Source organism: Phoxinus phoxinus (genome assembly GCF_949152265.1).
Source record: "Phoxinus phoxinus genome assembly, chromosome: 9".
NCBI classification, from domain to species: domain Eukaryota; kingdom Metazoa; phylum Chordata; class Actinopteri; order Cypriniformes; family Leuciscidae; genus Phoxinus; species Phoxinus phoxinus.
Genome location: NC_136884.1, coordinates 12,807,233 through 12,823,364, shown reverse-complemented (window position 1 = coordinate 12,823,364; position 16,132 = coordinate 12,807,233). Strand labels below are relative to the sequence as shown.

The following is a 16,132-nucleotide window of genomic DNA, read 5'->3' as shown; positions in this document are numbered from 1 at the left end:
GGTTCTCATTGGCCTAAGAAAAGACTAGAGAATGTTTCTTAGCACACAGCTGCACAAGAAAGAGATGGGGAATTTCACCGTCAGCTTAACTGATAAAAATCATTTCTCTCAATAACAGATTTATTCCATTCTGAAAATATCAAAATATATATAGGTACTGATGTAGGCAACAATATAATGTACAGACCCAGTCTATACAAATGTCAATTTGTTATTGGCTGAGAACTACTTTTTATGCCATCAATGGATACCTTATATTCTGACAAGTCACATTTAAAAACTATATCTCCTTGTCTCCATTTTTGAATGCTTTAAAACAAATGACTAGTGGGAAGTTCTGAACGTGAAGTGCTCTGAAACATGGCAATTCATTCATTTATCCTGCAGCATGTGTCCTTCCCCTCCACCTGCTCAAATCCAGCATCATTATTATGGCATGTCGATATATAACCACTATTTATAAGTGTATAAAACACATCCATAAAATCCAGAGGGAGATGATTTGAGAATGGGAGGGAGCTCGTAGAGCTGTAGAACTCCTTAAAATGTTCCGGGTTCAATGCTGTCAGTTACCACAGAATAATTTCGACCCCTTTCGTTTAAATTTTTTTTTTTTTTAAAAACTTGTTATTTAAGCTGGTAGTTGTCAAATTCGTATTTTATCAATGGTGCTACTGTCCTAGTCCAATTTGTTTGTTGCTTTGCAAAGTAGTAATGGCCGTTTGACTGTACATTATCTTGCTTATTAGTACACGGCTATTTAGCAAGAAAATAAATTCGCGGAAATGGGATATCGACTTGAGTTGAAATTACCATTTTTTACCCCACTAGAAGTGATAACAGAGACACTCGATGGCGTCAGATGCGTTTTAGTATGAAACGAAAGTGTGAACGTTGCTTGCTATTGACCAATCAGAATCGAGTATTCCAAATGGCGTATCACGTGTCCTAGCTTTACAACAATGTCTAATGATATACCTTAGAAACAGCAACAATTTAAAAGTTTATTTCAGAGCAATGTCTTAAAATAAACTAACACAAGAAGCGGATGACTGGAAACACGATGTTTGCTTGTTTATCCAATCCGAGGAACGAGTCAAAATTATTTTGTTTTGATACAATCGAACCCGGAACACTCATTCAAATTAAATGTTTTTTTTTGGCAGCTCTTGAAAACAATACATCATCTGTTAAATATCCATCTGTGTAACGGAGACTCTCAATGGGACGATGAATGAATACAAGGCATAACACTCAATCTGTGGTGTACAGAAACAGCCCAGACTCCAGACACATGAACAGAATTGAACAGAGCAATATTTTGGTTGCTGAAGATCACATAAATTAGAATCTCTACAATATGTAAAATAATATTGGTTAAAATTAAAAATAAGATTTTTTTTTAAACATTTAAAGAAAAAAAGGCAAATACATACGTTTGGCTTTGGAAACAAACCTATTTGAACATGACAGATATATGAAGCAGAGTCAATGGAGACTTTACACTCCAGCGGAAAAGAAATAAACATGATGTTCCAATGCATGATGGGAAACCAGGTCTCCACACTAACACCTCAATTAAGTGCAAAATAAATAATGCAATATCCCAATCCTGTAATCCAACAGATTTGGTACCATTGTAAGCTTGCAGAGATATGATACGTGAATTTTGATAGCCAAAAAATTCCTGGAGGAAAAAAAAAAAAAATCACATGATGTTCAGTATGAAATATTACAAGAGGTGGATCTTGGTATTTCCAACGAGAACTTCCGGAAGGTTCTGAGACAAGTTCAAAAAGTCTTTCTGACAGCATATAACAAGTTCTGATAAAAAAAAAAAAAAATCTGGCGCCGCATAACACTGTCCTGTGGGTATTTCATTAAGGTACTATATAGTATACTAGGAAATTGGGGCATCATTTTTTGGCCTCTGGAGGGATCATGTGCTGCATTGGCACTGATAGAGATGCAAATACAATTGTGGTGGTGGTTCTTTTGTGATCGGGTGACATTTAAAAACAGACAAAAAACAAGCCTGTTTGCTTTGAGACAAACCCTTCTGTCCTGTTACAGGGATTTTTGAAGGATTTGTAACTTAAGGCAAAGGTCATTATGATTACTTTTAGCTTTAAACCCATGATTACATTTTCAGAAAGCTTGAGCAGAAAATGCACTAGAAAGTTGATCTATGGGGAGAAAAAAAAAATGGACGAATGTAATTCAATACAATCAGAAGGTCTTGACTAACTACCTAGAGCGTGGTTGGAAAAAACAGTTGCTTGTTTATGCTTGATAAATAACATTTTGCATGCAATGAAAAGAAAAAGTCGAAAATTTTTTTAAAATAGGTCCACCCCCATTATGAATGTATAGTTTACGAATGAGTCGAATTTAAATTAAATGGCTAAACGTTATTGCACAAGTGCCAAAATGGACACCATGTCAGAGTATCAACTCTAATTTCATACATTTCTGCCCCAAAGCACTTCAGAACATTCAAATACATGATTTAATGAGATTAGGCCATAATTATATGTTTAAAAAAAATCCTAAAAGTGAACTTTGCGGGGCGGTGACCTGTGCAGAAAAGTGTCAAGCATTACAGAACACTTCAGTTGTGCTTCAACATACAGTAATTGTCGCAGAGGCTGTTGTCAGGCAACGAGGCTTTCGATTTTGCATGAGGATGTTCGAGACGTTATGCCGTGAAGGATGAGCCTGTGCTTTCCAATCAGGACCTTCACATCCCTGTTTTCTACCATCCAAGGCTGCGAGCGAAAAAGAATCCCCAAAAAAAAAAAAAAAATTCAAGGGAGGGACACAAACCGAGGAAAAAAAGAAGTCCTGACAGATCCTGCAATCACACGCGGTCACTGCTACATTTAAAACTGTGCATATCCCATACAAAGTTGAAAAGATTAAAAGACTAACACCTCTGAGCACTGTACTGGTTACTGGTTTGTGTTACATGCCCCTGTCTTCCTCCTCCAATGATGGGCTGATTGGCAGTATCCAGGACCAATAACATGGCAGCATTCTTTTATTTAAACACCAAAAGTGGTATTGAGGTTTGGGGGTTCAAAATGGAAGAGGCGGAGAGTGGGTCGGACTCCTATCCAGAGCCTTCAGACCGGTCCGTTAGGCGTAATCTCAGCGGGAGTGGGCGCCTCGACTCTGTAGAGGCATGAGAGTTGAGTAAGAGAGGATGGAGGCAGTTTTTTTTATCCATCATATAACATCAGCTTACTACACATTTACCGTTACCTCGTCTCCGTCACAGTGGTGGCGTCTGACTCTTCTGTAGGCGCTGAAGACTCGCTACTGCCGGTGATGCTGAGCTTCTCCAGAGCGTCAGTAGGCACCTCGCTGCAGAGAAAAAGTGCAGCCGCCAAATACTTTTACACATCAATAATCATTCTTCGAAAATCAGTTAAATCGCTTGAAAGTCACATTAGCTAAAGTTTATGGGCGAAAACAGTCCACCGCCAATAGTTTAGCGATGTATGAAGCACGGCTCACAGCGGAGTCAATTTCAAACCAAGCAGCTTTCTGTTGGTCAACATTGCACCATTGCGAAATCTTTGTCACAAAAATTCCCAATCGTGTGGATTCTTATTAAAATGGCCGCATAAAACGCTGCTGCTATTACTTTGTGTAATAGTGTGCAAGTGTTCTTACCTCGAGGGAGCTGTTATCTGGTTGGCAGGTTTAGGAGTACCCTCAACCTTATGTTCTCCAGGGTCCTCTTCGCTGTCTGAGCCTCCAGATGAGCTGCTGTCTGAGGCCACCAGGGGGGCTTTTTGCTCAGGACTTCCTTCCCATCCTCCTGTAGCTGAACCACTGCCGGCCACTGAAAAAAATAATAGACACTTTCAGGTACCAAACAGCAAAATTTTAACCCTCTTCTAAGTTTTCCTAGTTGCACCATTAACCGTTAACATGTAATGTTTTGGGGTTTAATTTTTGCAGCTCAGATTCTATAGATGGGCTTTTCGGACTGGAGAGGAAATTGAGTTATAAAAGTTACAGTACATATTACTGGTACTCAAAAGATCAAGGAGAACGTGATTCTCAAAAATATTACCACTTTAAATCCGATCAGATAAATTTAAGACAAAAAATCAGTGCTACTCACAGTCCTTCCCCTGGCCTTGCTGAGGCTGTCCCTCAGTGTTGCTGGACTCTGTGCTGTAATGTAAAGGCCAATGGTTTAGGAGAGATAAAGGCATTCCCATAATGCAAATATCCAAACAAACCAATATTTTCTGCTCGCTTTAACAAACATTCCAGAACAGCGTCATATGTAGCATGAAGTGCTCTTTAGTGGTCTTTACCTGCTGAAAGGCTGGAATTCAGTGAAGGTGGCCCAGCCTGTGTCCTGCGAACCCGCATTGCCCTGCTGAGGGGAGCCACCCCAGGAACCAGAGGAGCTCACCTCTGTCTCACCAAAACTAGCTGCCCAGCCTGAGTCTGTGCACAACACAAATACAAAGAATGTTCATTGAATGAATTCAGCTGAAAGATTCAGAGTTGTGGGGGATGATGTAGCACTCACTCTGAGTCTGAGCTGCTGTCGACTGCTGAGGACTGGCCTCTTCCTCCACATCCTCTTCCTCAGAGGCCGACCCGCGGCCTCCACCCCCATTCCTCACGGCACTCTTGGGTGAACCATCTGAAGAAAGAGACACCCCAAACCTGGAAACAATAAATAGAGAATGTAACTTCAATAAACAAAACAGCAGAATCTATTTCCTCAAGCATATCAACTGTGTGCTGTACCTCGATCTGGATTTGATTTGTGTTGCATAGTTAATTTCTTTTTCATCCCAAATATCCTCCTCTTCCTCACAGTCATCGAACTGCTGGATTCGTTCTTTACAACACGCCTCAAAAGCTGCAGCATTGGCCTACAAAAACCAGAATAAAGCATCAAAATATACACTTACAGCAGGGTTTAGTGATAGCTTGAATAATGAATGGTGTTTTCAGTGTCAGGCACTTACACTATGATCATCTGCGTCTATGTTAAAGTTAATTTCAGCAATCCGATCGAATGCAGCACTGCAAGATTTAAAGACGACTCTTAAAGATTATCACTGACAATCTTCACCACATGTATATCAGAACAGTACATCAATGCAAGTCTCTGCAGCATTCTGACATATATCTCTCAACACTTATCACTGGATCTGAGAAGCGTTCTTTTGCACTCACTTGATGTTTTCATCATGTTCACTGAACTCTTCGTCATTAAAACCAAACTGATCCACAAAGTTGGCGGTCATCTGCTGTATCTGGTAATCAGAGAACGCCTAAAAGGCAAACAAATAAATCACACGTATCCAGTTAGCTGTAAGGAGCTTAAAGTAGACTCTGGCTGTTTATTTGTTGCTTCTTACCTGTTGGATAGACAGATCATTGGGGAACGGGCTCTCCATGTCATCATCTTCACTAGATGAGTGCAAGTTATGGGTGCTCACCTGGAACACAGGATAAGAACCAATCTGAAATCAGCGTTAAACCATGTAACATTCTCTGAAAATTACATTTATTTAAATAAACCTCGAAACGTAACCCTGATGATTGGGGTCTACTATAATGAACAGAGTTTTAAAAGCCATTTTGACAATTCAAGGTGTGATGTTGCATCTCGAAGCACTAAGCATCTCTGAAATATTTACTATTATTATCGGTTTCAGTGGACAGATTTGTTAACTCGCTCAAAACACATTTTGATAAATATTTTTATTTGTAATATTTTATTAGCATTTATAATTTGTGATTCAATAATTCATTCATCAGAAGGGTTAAAACTGAACTCTCTTCACTAAAATCGGATGTACATTTCCATTACATTGACTAACTTTAAATTAATCTGCCCAATGCAATCGAAATGTGTGCGTGAATGCATTCCTCACCAAATCCACTGTGTTTCTCCTGTTGGTCTCTCTTAAAGTCTCACCCACAAAACTCTCCCAGCGGCCTCTGCAGTCCTCTGGCAGCTCTGTGTATATACAAGTCTTTGTGATCCCAGTAACCACACTCTTATCTCATTATCACTGCATAAACTCTGTGGTTCTTTTGACATGTTCATGCACAACAAACCTTTAATGAGGTCATTAATTTGAGAGTGAGCCAGCCCTTTCTCCAGGTTTTGAACAACAGTGTTTGCAATTCTTGTCAGGTGACCCATGTTTCCCCTCCGCCTGCCCCCTTCAGCCCTAGGTAGAGAAACTATAATCAGCCAACAGACAGACATAAAACACATACTGACATAATGATGGGTATGAAGATGAGCTTCATGGGACTAACACACATGTGCTAGAGACCCACTGCATATAAATCAATGACAGCAAACAGAGGAGAAGCTCTTACTGGATTTTGTCATTTTCCTCCCAAGCATCCAGAATCCTTTGCACCAGCCGGCAATGCTGAAAGAGCTGAGGAAAGCAGACAGCCAACATTGTCAATAATGAACAACAGGAAACACAAAGAGAGTGTAAGAGAAAGAGTATGTAAAAAGAAACGAGAAAGAGCAGCAAACAAAAGTGACACACCTATACTCCACAAACCACAAGATTTGATGTAAATCATTCACGCTGTAGCAGAAACGGTGCAGGATGAATTAAAGGTCAAATTTCAGTGTAATTGAATTAGGCTTTGTGGTTTGTTCAGATTCTCAAACCGAAGTATGTGCAATGCACTACCGGTCCAAAGTTTAGGGTTATTTTTTTTAAATCTTTTTTAAACAAGTATTTTAAGAACAGTAATATTGCAAAATATTAAAATTTAAAACAACTGTTTTCTATTTATTTATTCCTGTGATGCCAAAGCTGTATTTTCAGCAGCCATTACTCCAGTCTCACATGATTGTTCAGAAAGCATTCTAGTATGATAATTTGGTGCGAACTAAAAAAAACAAACAGTTGAGCTGCTTAATATTTTTGTTAAATAAATAACAGCATTTACTTGAAACCGATATCTTTTGTAATATAATACGTGTTTTAATGTCACTTTTGATCCATTTAATGCATCCTTGCTAAAAAATTATTAATTTAGTAAAAAAAAAAAAAATAACTGTGACCAAACTTTGTATTGATAGTATATTTGCAGTGAAGCCCAACTACCCTGTTTCCTCTAAGATAATCTGACAAGCGCTGTAAGAAAGCGGTCATGATCAAAAACAGATATGACCTGCAGATAGCCTACATTGGCAACAAGAGCATCTTGAATTGGTGTGTTTGCTGGATCTGAGCTGCTGTTCTGGCCAGGTGTTTCCTCCTCCGCCTGGGTGCCTGTGCCAGTAGCTGGTGGTCTCTCCTCGTGGTTCTGCGGACCTGGGTTCTGGAAGTCCGTGTGGACAGAGTGGTTCAGGATGGATGCCACACACAGCTCCACTTGCAAGTGCAAGAAATTATTCCAGGTGTATTTAAAGAATAAATCCTGCAACCAGAGAGTGAGGGAGAGAGGAAGCGAGGAGAAGAGAGAATTTTTTTTTATGAAAAACAAGATCGTCCACCCACAGCCAGCTCATAGTGTTGAGTCTGCGATATTCAGTGTGGGTGTGTGTAAGTGATTTACCAACAGCAGGTCCATGGTGTTGAGTCTGCAGATCTCTTGGCAGATGCTGAGGTCGCAAGTCTGCAGAAGAGAAGCCACCAGTCTGGCCACATGCAGGCGGGCGCTCCCAAGGGGCTGCTCCAGAACGCCCACTGTGGTGAGTATTGCACTTCTCTGTTTTACAGCAAGTGGAGGGAGAGTTACGCATTGTTAGAGGGCCATCACTCTCCCCATTGCACAGTGATTTTTGAGACAGTAGCTCTGCTCCAAAACTTAGTAACCAACATAGACTGACACACTTTAAAGCATCATTAAAATTATGCTCCTGAAGTCTGTTTTAAAAGGTCGGCAGCAATATTATGCTACCTTCTAAGACACCCAAAGTCACAACAAAATGGAAGTAGCTTATTTCTTGCAACAGAACGTTTCTTCCGAAATGTGACGCACATCCTAGCGTAACAGATTATCGAGCAAAAAAAAAAGGGTAGACTTAGTTCTACCCATTGGTTGTTGATTGGATTTTGTGATGTGGGCATTGCACTCCAAAATTAATGTAAGCTTTGCAGTTGATTGTGGCGGCGTGGGGCGAGTTTTGACATTTTGATTTCAAATTACACTGTAATAAAAAATGTTTTAAACAAGCATAGATGAATCATTTGCAATAAGATCAATATACTATGCATCTGATTTTAACGCAATAGTCACTCAATGAGCTTATTGTGAAGAGTGCCATTTAAGTCACAGGAAGTGGATGTCACCTATGTAGTGCATTCAAAATCAGTCACTTACAAGGTTTCACTTCAGTTATGTAGGCAGCAAGGACGCTTAAGTTTTGAAACAGAGCAAGAGGCATCTGTGCAAAAAACGTTTTGCTTGTATATTTAATTCAAACAAAATCAGAAAAATTATTCAAAAGCCCCGAGATGACATTTATACACAGATGGAGTTTAGTTGCATGTGTGTGTGTATGTGTGTGTACCATAGGAGGGTTCAGTAGGAGCTGCTGGAAGTCCTTTAAATGAGGCTCAATAGCACGTAAAATACTGCTGTTGACAGTGTAAGACCTTTCACATCCCTGAGAATACAGGTCCATCAGACCCTCCAGCCTAACAACACCAGACACAGAGATAACGGAAGGTCATGGAAAGATAAAAAATGGAGAACAGCAAGTGTCCGAGCATGGCTGTTTATTTTAGGTTTAATTAGGCCCTATAATGGATGAACTCACCCTGACCTTCGTGACTCCAGTAACGTAAGAAGCACTTGCGTTCCATTGACGACAGACGCTTCAGTCCTTTCCCCTTCAAACATGTTCTTCAAAAGCTCTCCCACATTCTCTCGTCTACAAAGACATCAACATGAGTGGATGAGATACAAAAACAGCGATTACATCAGAGAAACAAGCACTGTCTGGTCTTCAGTCTTTATTGAGTGAGTAGATTCTTATTACATGACTGTGATCTTAGCTAATCAGTTTGGGCACTTACGACTCCAGGACAGCGAGTAAGGGGTCTGGTTCTGTGACCTCTGACAGCTGATTGGCCTGGTCTCGACTGAGTCGGATTATGTCACAAAGAGTCTGGGATGCATTAGATTGTCTCTGCAGAAGAATTAAGTGATAAAGAATGTACTTAGATGTTTTTTTAAACTTCCATAACTAAAATCATGTGGCTGGAGGTGAAAAGTTCAGCAAAGTGAGTGATATTTCTACCTCTTCATCTCTCCCCGTGTGCATGAGCTCTGTGAGTCTCTGGATGAGTCTCTCCTCATTCAGCCACTGCAAACACACACACATTCATTCACAGATCAGAATCACAGCCCCGCAATGACGAGTGAGGATTCAGCCAGGGCTTGGAGGATAACAATCAGGCTAAACGTGGGTCAATGTCTCGTTTAAGGAATTGAATCATTCACTAGGATTTCTAAAAGATATAGTTTCTACAAAAGGTTCATGCTCCTAGGGGCAGAACAGTGTAAAATGCATTTGAACAAGATTAACCATCACATGAACCTCTAAATTCACTTGTTGTAGAGTCAACAACACATGGGACCCTTCACACAGAACATGTTATTGCATTCAAATATAGTTGGACGCAAGAAAAGAGACAGAATGCAAGTAAGTAGTCCCTTAAAAAGTAGAAACCTGTTAAATCTCATATATATATATATATGGAAATATTAGTGTGCTTACATTGAGGACCTCCATCCTCAAAGGGGCAGGCTCTACACAGCTGATGAGGCGCAGCAATAGGTCCATCATGGCCGAGGCATCAATGTGATTCAGCACCAGACTGATAAAGTTGTGTTTTTTCCTTAGGAAAGAGATTACCTGCGTGTGGAATAACATACAAATTACTGACAATACAAATCAAACTAATAACTCAGTATTTCCTTTGTGCTATTTGGTGTGCGTTCATATTCCAAGCCATGTGAGATCAGGTGTGCGTACCTGGTCTGTTTTACGTGCAATCAAGTTGCCGATGGTTTTGCTGAAGAAAGAGGCCAGTAGGGGATTAAGGGGCGGCTCCTGCTCCAGAAAGTGGTAGAGCTTCTCTAAAAGGGATTCATCTCCACCCAGCTTATCATTGATAAGAGCCACATCAGAGGTCAGGAGCTCGCAGGCAATGTTTGGATACCTGGGTAAACAGAACAAAACAAAAAGTCTATATTACCTTCAAGTTAAATGTGACAATACTATCAAATAGTAAACGCAACAGAACAAAAACAAAAAAAAAGTCTGTGGTGTCTTGGCCTTTAACATGACAAACAAAGCCTCTCTTGTGGTTCCAACGAAGGCATTTCAAAAGTAACAAAGTTGTTCTGTACCTCTACTTATCTTCTGTCACTCAGATAGAACTAAAGTAAACACTGGTCAGCTCAGTGGTGCAGTGTTGTCAGTGCCACAAAAGAGGGTAATAAACTCTGCGTCAGTGCCTTTATCCTATTGTAGGATTCTATATTTCACAAAAATATCACTAAGCAAAAAATCTGGATCAGTGCTACTGAGAACATATTTCACTCATTGTAATAACATTTCACAATACTTGGAGAGAAAAGACGTTTTGAGTGAACCCACTTGCTCATTTTAAGACAAATGATTCTGCCTCCTACACACAGAGAACCAAATGATTAGTTTTAAATGAACTGTAATCTCTTTTTCGCTCTCTCCTTCCAACCATATGGTCCCAACAGAGAGCGCTAAAACTGATAGATTTCAACCCTTCAGAACATATGAGTATTTCATATAGTTTACCTTGAACAGCACAAACCTCACAAAGAGCAACTCTGTTTTAAAACACAAGTAGCATTTACATTTTACATTTAGCAGACGCTTTTATCCAAAGCAACTTACAACTGAGGACTACAGCAAGCGAGTCATCGTGAAGAGGCAAAAATAACGCAAGAAGTGCTCAAAATACAAAGTTCAGGCATTGCTCAGAGTAGCATAAGCCAAACAAGGGAGGATTAAAGGAAAAGGTTTTTTTTATTTTTTTTTATGTCAAGTGCTCACAGAAGAGATGAGTTTTCAGTTGTCTTTTGAATGTAGATAGGGATTCTGCATTCCAGACAAGGGTAGGGAGATCATTCCACCAGCATGGAATCGTGAATGAGAATGTTCTGGAGAGTGATTTTGTGGTTCTCTGTGATGGTACCACGAGCCGTCGCTCATTGACCGTAGAAGTAATGCTAATGCAATGGAAATTGCATTAGCAAAATGTTATAGCAAACGCGTAGCAAAATGTTAAGCGTGAGTATACACATCACCTTTTAACTAAATCACTTCTCTTTTCTCTTTCCTCTTCCTTCATTGGTCAACTTAAAATGCACATCCCTCCACTTCTCTGCACTTCTACATCTTTACAGTCAGTTTTATAGCTCTCCTGTAACCAGGAGCTCCGGGCATGCAGGGCCGCCAGTGAACAACACAAACGTCCTACCATCATAATTGAACAAGTCGGAATACTTTTTACTGCCAGCTATATTTACATGTAGGCCATAGGTAATTTGCAGTGAATAAACAATTAAGGTGCAGCCATATTAGAGAAATTTCTGCAAAATTCTGCAGGTAAAAAAGGTCCATTGTCTTTTGACAACAGTGTAGCGATGTATGAAGCAACGCTCCCACAGAAGTCACTTTCAAACCAAGCAGCTTTCTATTGGTCAAAGCAGAAATTTCGCCTGACCAATTTGAACACAAGCAAATTCTGCATCTGGAACTTTTCACCCTCATCCAAAACTCCAGATTGCACGAAATTGAGCAACAGTAAATGTGATTGCACATTTAAACAAAAAAACTAAAACAGTGTGTAATTTCCATTGCATTAGCATTACTTGGCGAAACTGAAAAGAAAGGCTGTTTTGAACAGGTTTCCTGCACACCTCCCCATCTGGCAGTTGTCGATGAAACGGGTAGCCACATCCCAAACTTATGTGATTGGTTGAGTCAGTGTTGTAGTGTCCATTTGGCCAAAACTAGCAAAATAAGGTGCAATGCTGTGTTTCTCTTACTTGAAGCGAGTTTTCTCCTCCAGATCAGCAGGGGGCTCCTCTGTGATGAGGGTGACCAGCTCCTGCATACATTGATCCTTGGAGAGGAAGAGCAGGAGCTTGCGGTTCTGTGCTTTGCACTCCTGCAAGACATCCTCCTCTTCCATCAACTCTCTCAGAGTGACGCCCTCTCGATCCAGCAGCTGGTCGATATGGGAGGTGTTGTTCAGGTCAAATTTCCAGAACATGATGGCGGCGGTGGCAGCTGCAGCAGGAAGCCCAGGCCTGAATAGAAGACATGAAAGTGAGGATAACATGTAAACAAGCGAGTGATAACGCACAGTGCACAGGATATTTATTTAATTTTTTTATTTCTATTGCAGAGAAAGCAAACCCCGAATGAGATTGCGATACTCGCATGATGAAATAAAAAATCCAAGGTGGTTGATGCATTGAATGAAATGTAGGCATGCAGAATCGCCATGAAACTTTTTTTATTCAAATGCCACCTGTTGTCCAACACAATATTGGAAGGCTCCCTGATATAGATCATTTCTGCTAGTTCTTTTTGGGTTGGGAATCGAAAATCGATTTCAATTCTGGTATCGGAACAGGAATCAGATACTTGTTATTAATACTTATTAACATTGTTTATTTCAATTTTCAATAATTTCTTTGTTCAGTTGTATTTATTTGTGCAATTGCCCATTTGTTTATTTGCTCTTTTTTAATTTCTGAGTGTTTACTTCTCTTCAATAATGCTTGAAATTTATATTAGTTAAGCTATAATTGTTTTTGCTATGGTATTTTTCAACCATAGGCAAACGTGTAAGTCCAAAAGTGTAGGCCTAAGTGTTTTATAGCCTGTTGATTTTTCCATGGTAGTCAGGTACAATGAAATGTTTTGCAATAAGACTTAAAATAAATTAATGATATCCAAGTTGGTTGTCCCTTATTAGAATCGATAATTAGGAATCAATAAGAATAGGAATCAATAAAATTCAAACCAGCCCTAGTATATACATATTAGTTTAATTAACCACAATTCATTTTGTTATTTCATAAGTTTCAAGAACTGTATTTGTTCAATTGCAACAACTAATAAATTAATAAAAATATTTTATTTTAATATTTATTATTATGATATTACCTTTATATGAAAAAGCAGTTGTCTATGTAAACAGCCTAATAGGTTTTGGAACAAAGATATAGGCCGAGTGGGAGGGGGGAAGAATAGCGATGGAAAGCAGAACTAACAGATGAAAGATAATCTGGAGAACAGGAGAATAAGGAAGGGGACAAAAATAATTGATGGACCTTTAAAGCGTTTAACTAACACATCCCACTCAAAACAAAACATGAAGCAACTGGAACAAGAGGAGCAACTTTCCTTTCAATACTGATTGAAATCACCTGTGCTGTGAACATTTTCTAACAACTCTGGTCATGAACAAAGCAGACCTTTCCCACAAGATGACTGGTACCCACGCATCACACCCTGGGCGATACATTTCACACAGCCTGATAGGCTTTGCTTGCTTAAAGAGATGTGATCTGTTAGTGAGGCTATGTAAAAAGACTCCTCAGGAACTCAAGCACTGGAACATTGATAGCATTTGTTAAATAAATATATTTTTACCAGCTGATGAAACGTGTGAATCCTTAGTTACACCTCCTCCACAGGCAGACAGGCATTTGAGTGGCAGAATGCAGACAGCACAGAATGACCTAGCATTAATCTGCATGAGGTCCACTTCCCACCAGGCCTTCCTCGAATACACGCCTCAGACGGACTGACACTGGGGAAAAGAATCGAGTATGAGAAAGTGCAAACCCTTCAAAAATCAATGCAGGCATGGTGTAAAAACACTTTGAACCAATGCGACAAACAATGCACATGCACAGAGTAAGTACATGATGATGAAGCAATAAAAACACACTGCATCATATAGTCTAGGAACCTTGAAACAATGTGCAAGGCTAAAATCAGAACTATGGAAGGACTTGTAAACTGAAAATGTAGTGTTTGTACAACCATAATTTCCATGACAACAGTGAACAAATGCACATACACATTATTTCCCATAAATTTACCCCCAAACTTACGCCCTACTAGGAGATACAGTTATTTTAAGCATTTCAAGCCTTCAGATTTTAAGCACGGTCCCGTTTCCCATAGTGCGGCAAATTTTCACAGGCAAAATTTAGCCACGCGATCATGAATTTCACCTGAGGGCGGAACATTTCCTCACACAGATTTTGCAACAGGTTCAAGTTCAAGATTTGCAGTGCTGATCAACTTGTTTCGTTTCATACATTATTGCTTGACTATAGACAAATTATGTTTTTGCCAAAATTTCGTTAATGTGACCTCACCTTTAGACCAGATACTAGGAAGTTAAAATAGAAGGATCCACTTAATGCACTGTACTAAATTAAATGCGGACCTGCAACGCCACATCTTGTACGCATATGGCACTCAAAGCAGCAGCTGGTAACAGCTTCCTTGAGCACAACATATTCATCTGATGACAAACAGCACAGAGAATACATACCGGAAAGAATCTCTATCATTGATCTGCAGCTGTGCAAGCTCAAAGCAATTCTTTCATTTGGGAAAAGTGGCCAAAAAAAGAAAAGAGGACTTGTTTCCTTCTTTTATGTGGATGTGGACATGATTGTGTGCACGTGCAGAGCTTAGTATGACAATACCAACCAGAGAACTCCCCAATGAACTCTACACAGGAAAGGAAATGTCTCTGCTCTACAATTCATCAAAAATAGTAACAGGCAGCAGCACTTGCCACTTGCATGCAGCAAAGCTGCCACACAAAGCAGACACGAGCGGGGATGTTGCATGGGATCTCTTGACAGCAGCAGCTGAGGTCAAAAAAGCTGCCATTGATTGCACAACTGTCCAGAAGCTGCCTACTTAGGAAGTTGATCCAGCAACTTGTCCTGACCCCTGGACCCCAGAGGGGGTGTTCGTACCATTACAAAACTTCAAATGAGATTGCAGTCGTGATACTGAACGATCGTGTTGTACAACTCAATAGTTAAATAGCTAACGTTAGAGAGGATTAACTGACTTCTGAATTACTCATGTGGCTGCTAATGACAACATGATTTGAATCCAATGTTTACAATAGGCGTCAAGAACATACCAGAGCATCATTCACACCTTATAAAGCCGGGACGGTTAAAGAAGACGTACTCCTCCTATCAAACTCACACAAGACGTGACGGTGATTTTAAGTGCAGAATAGCAGTTTCAGCAGAAAATCTCGATGGTCGCATGTTAACAGCTGGGCCCCGCTAGCAGCCGTTAGCATCAGCTGCTAATATTAACGACAAAAACTGGTTTCCGTATTTTCATAACAATCCCAAACTCGACTGAAACAACTCAAATACAAACTCGTTTATAACTCAAAATGGATTAAGAGATATGTAGAGTGCGCTTGGCTTTATTTAACGCTAAAGATTGGGATGTTTTCGGTTTGTTTGCTAGCTCGTCTGGCTAACTTCAGCTGAATCTCTGTTACAGAAGTTTCTTCTCCTCTGATGGGAATTAAAACGACACTTTTTCTAATCAAAATACTCACGAACAAGCACGGTTTGGTGTAAAGCAGAGACCGTCTGTTCCAGCAGTGCTATCTGCGCAAGTAAACAGTCTGTGCATGTAAGCTTACCCCCGCTATGAGTGTCTGTAGAACGGGCTACTGGCTGTCGGTTAGTACTGGTCTGGCCCGTGCAGTGGAGCAGTGGCGCTCTTGCCCCGCGCGCTCTGTGAAACCCCGCTGCTGCCACGAGACCGTTTTCCTCTCAACTATCTGCCCAACGCGCGAGCCATCGTCCTCACTAAAGTTGTTTTTCTGCTCTCATTTATGTACGAGTTAATTTTTTAGGAAATTATTCTGCGGCGAATCACTACGTAGAGTTATCACGGCCACTCACACGCACGGCGAGGGAAGAGGGATCGGAAAATAAAAATCGTTCATATGTTTGTATTCAAAATGGCGAAACACTGTCATAGACGCGCGCGTGCGCGTGCTGTCAGATTGTTGCCTGCGCATCGAGTGCGCGC

General features: G+C 40.2%; 1 protein-coding gene across 2 annotated transcripts; it reads right to left on the bottom strand.

The window, feature by feature from the left end:
• Window positions 1–1,297: 1,297 nt before the first annotated feature.
• ppp6r2a (protein phosphatase 6, regulatory subunit 2a) lies at window positions 1,298–16,128 on the bottom strand. Of its 2 annotated transcripts, none has more exons than XM_079622441.1 (24): window positions 15,738–16,128; window positions 13,688–13,847; window positions 12,070–12,333; window positions 10,010–10,196; window positions 9,752–9,889; window positions 9,272–9,337; window positions 9,048–9,160; window positions 8,789–8,902; window positions 8,540–8,666; window positions 7,582–7,734; window positions 7,210–7,443; window positions 6,376–6,440; window positions 6,106–6,221; window positions 5,919–6,004; window positions 5,400–5,480; window positions 5,215–5,312; window positions 5,004–5,061; window positions 4,780–4,907; window positions 4,556–4,695; window positions 4,335–4,470; window positions 4,136–4,188; window positions 3,679–3,850; window positions 3,265–3,366; window positions 1,298–3,174 (listed from the first exon to the last, which is right to left on the bottom strand). In XM_079622441.1, the coding sequence occupies exons 3-24, from the start codon at window positions 12,294–12,296 to the stop codon at window positions 3,126–3,128; spliced, it is 2,643 nt and encodes an 880-aa protein (XP_079478567.1). In that variant the 5' UTR covers window positions 12,297–12,333; window positions 13,688–13,847; window positions 15,738–16,128; the 3' UTR covers window positions 1,298–3,125. The 2 variants fall into 2 exon arrangements, with proteins under 2 accessions (XP_079478567.1, XP_079478568.1); XM_079622442.1 differs by having other exon boundaries at window positions 8,795–8,902.
• Window positions 16,129–16,132: the final 4 nt, after the last annotated feature.

Bases quoted from the DNA above. Each gene is read 5' to 3' on its own strand.
- ppp6r2a (XM_079622441.1), bottom strand. From the start codon at position 12,296: ATGTTCTGGAAATTTGACCTGAACAACACCTCCCATATCGACCAGCTG. The intron at 6,222-6,375 runs GTAAGAGCTTCT...TTCTCTACCTAG, and splicing joins GAGGAAAATGACAAAATCCA to GGCTGAAGGGGGCAGGCGGA. The intron at 3,367-3,678 runs GTAAGAACACTT...TTTTCTCTGCAG, and splicing joins CAGATAACAGCTCCCTCGAG to CGAGGTGCCTACTGACGCTC.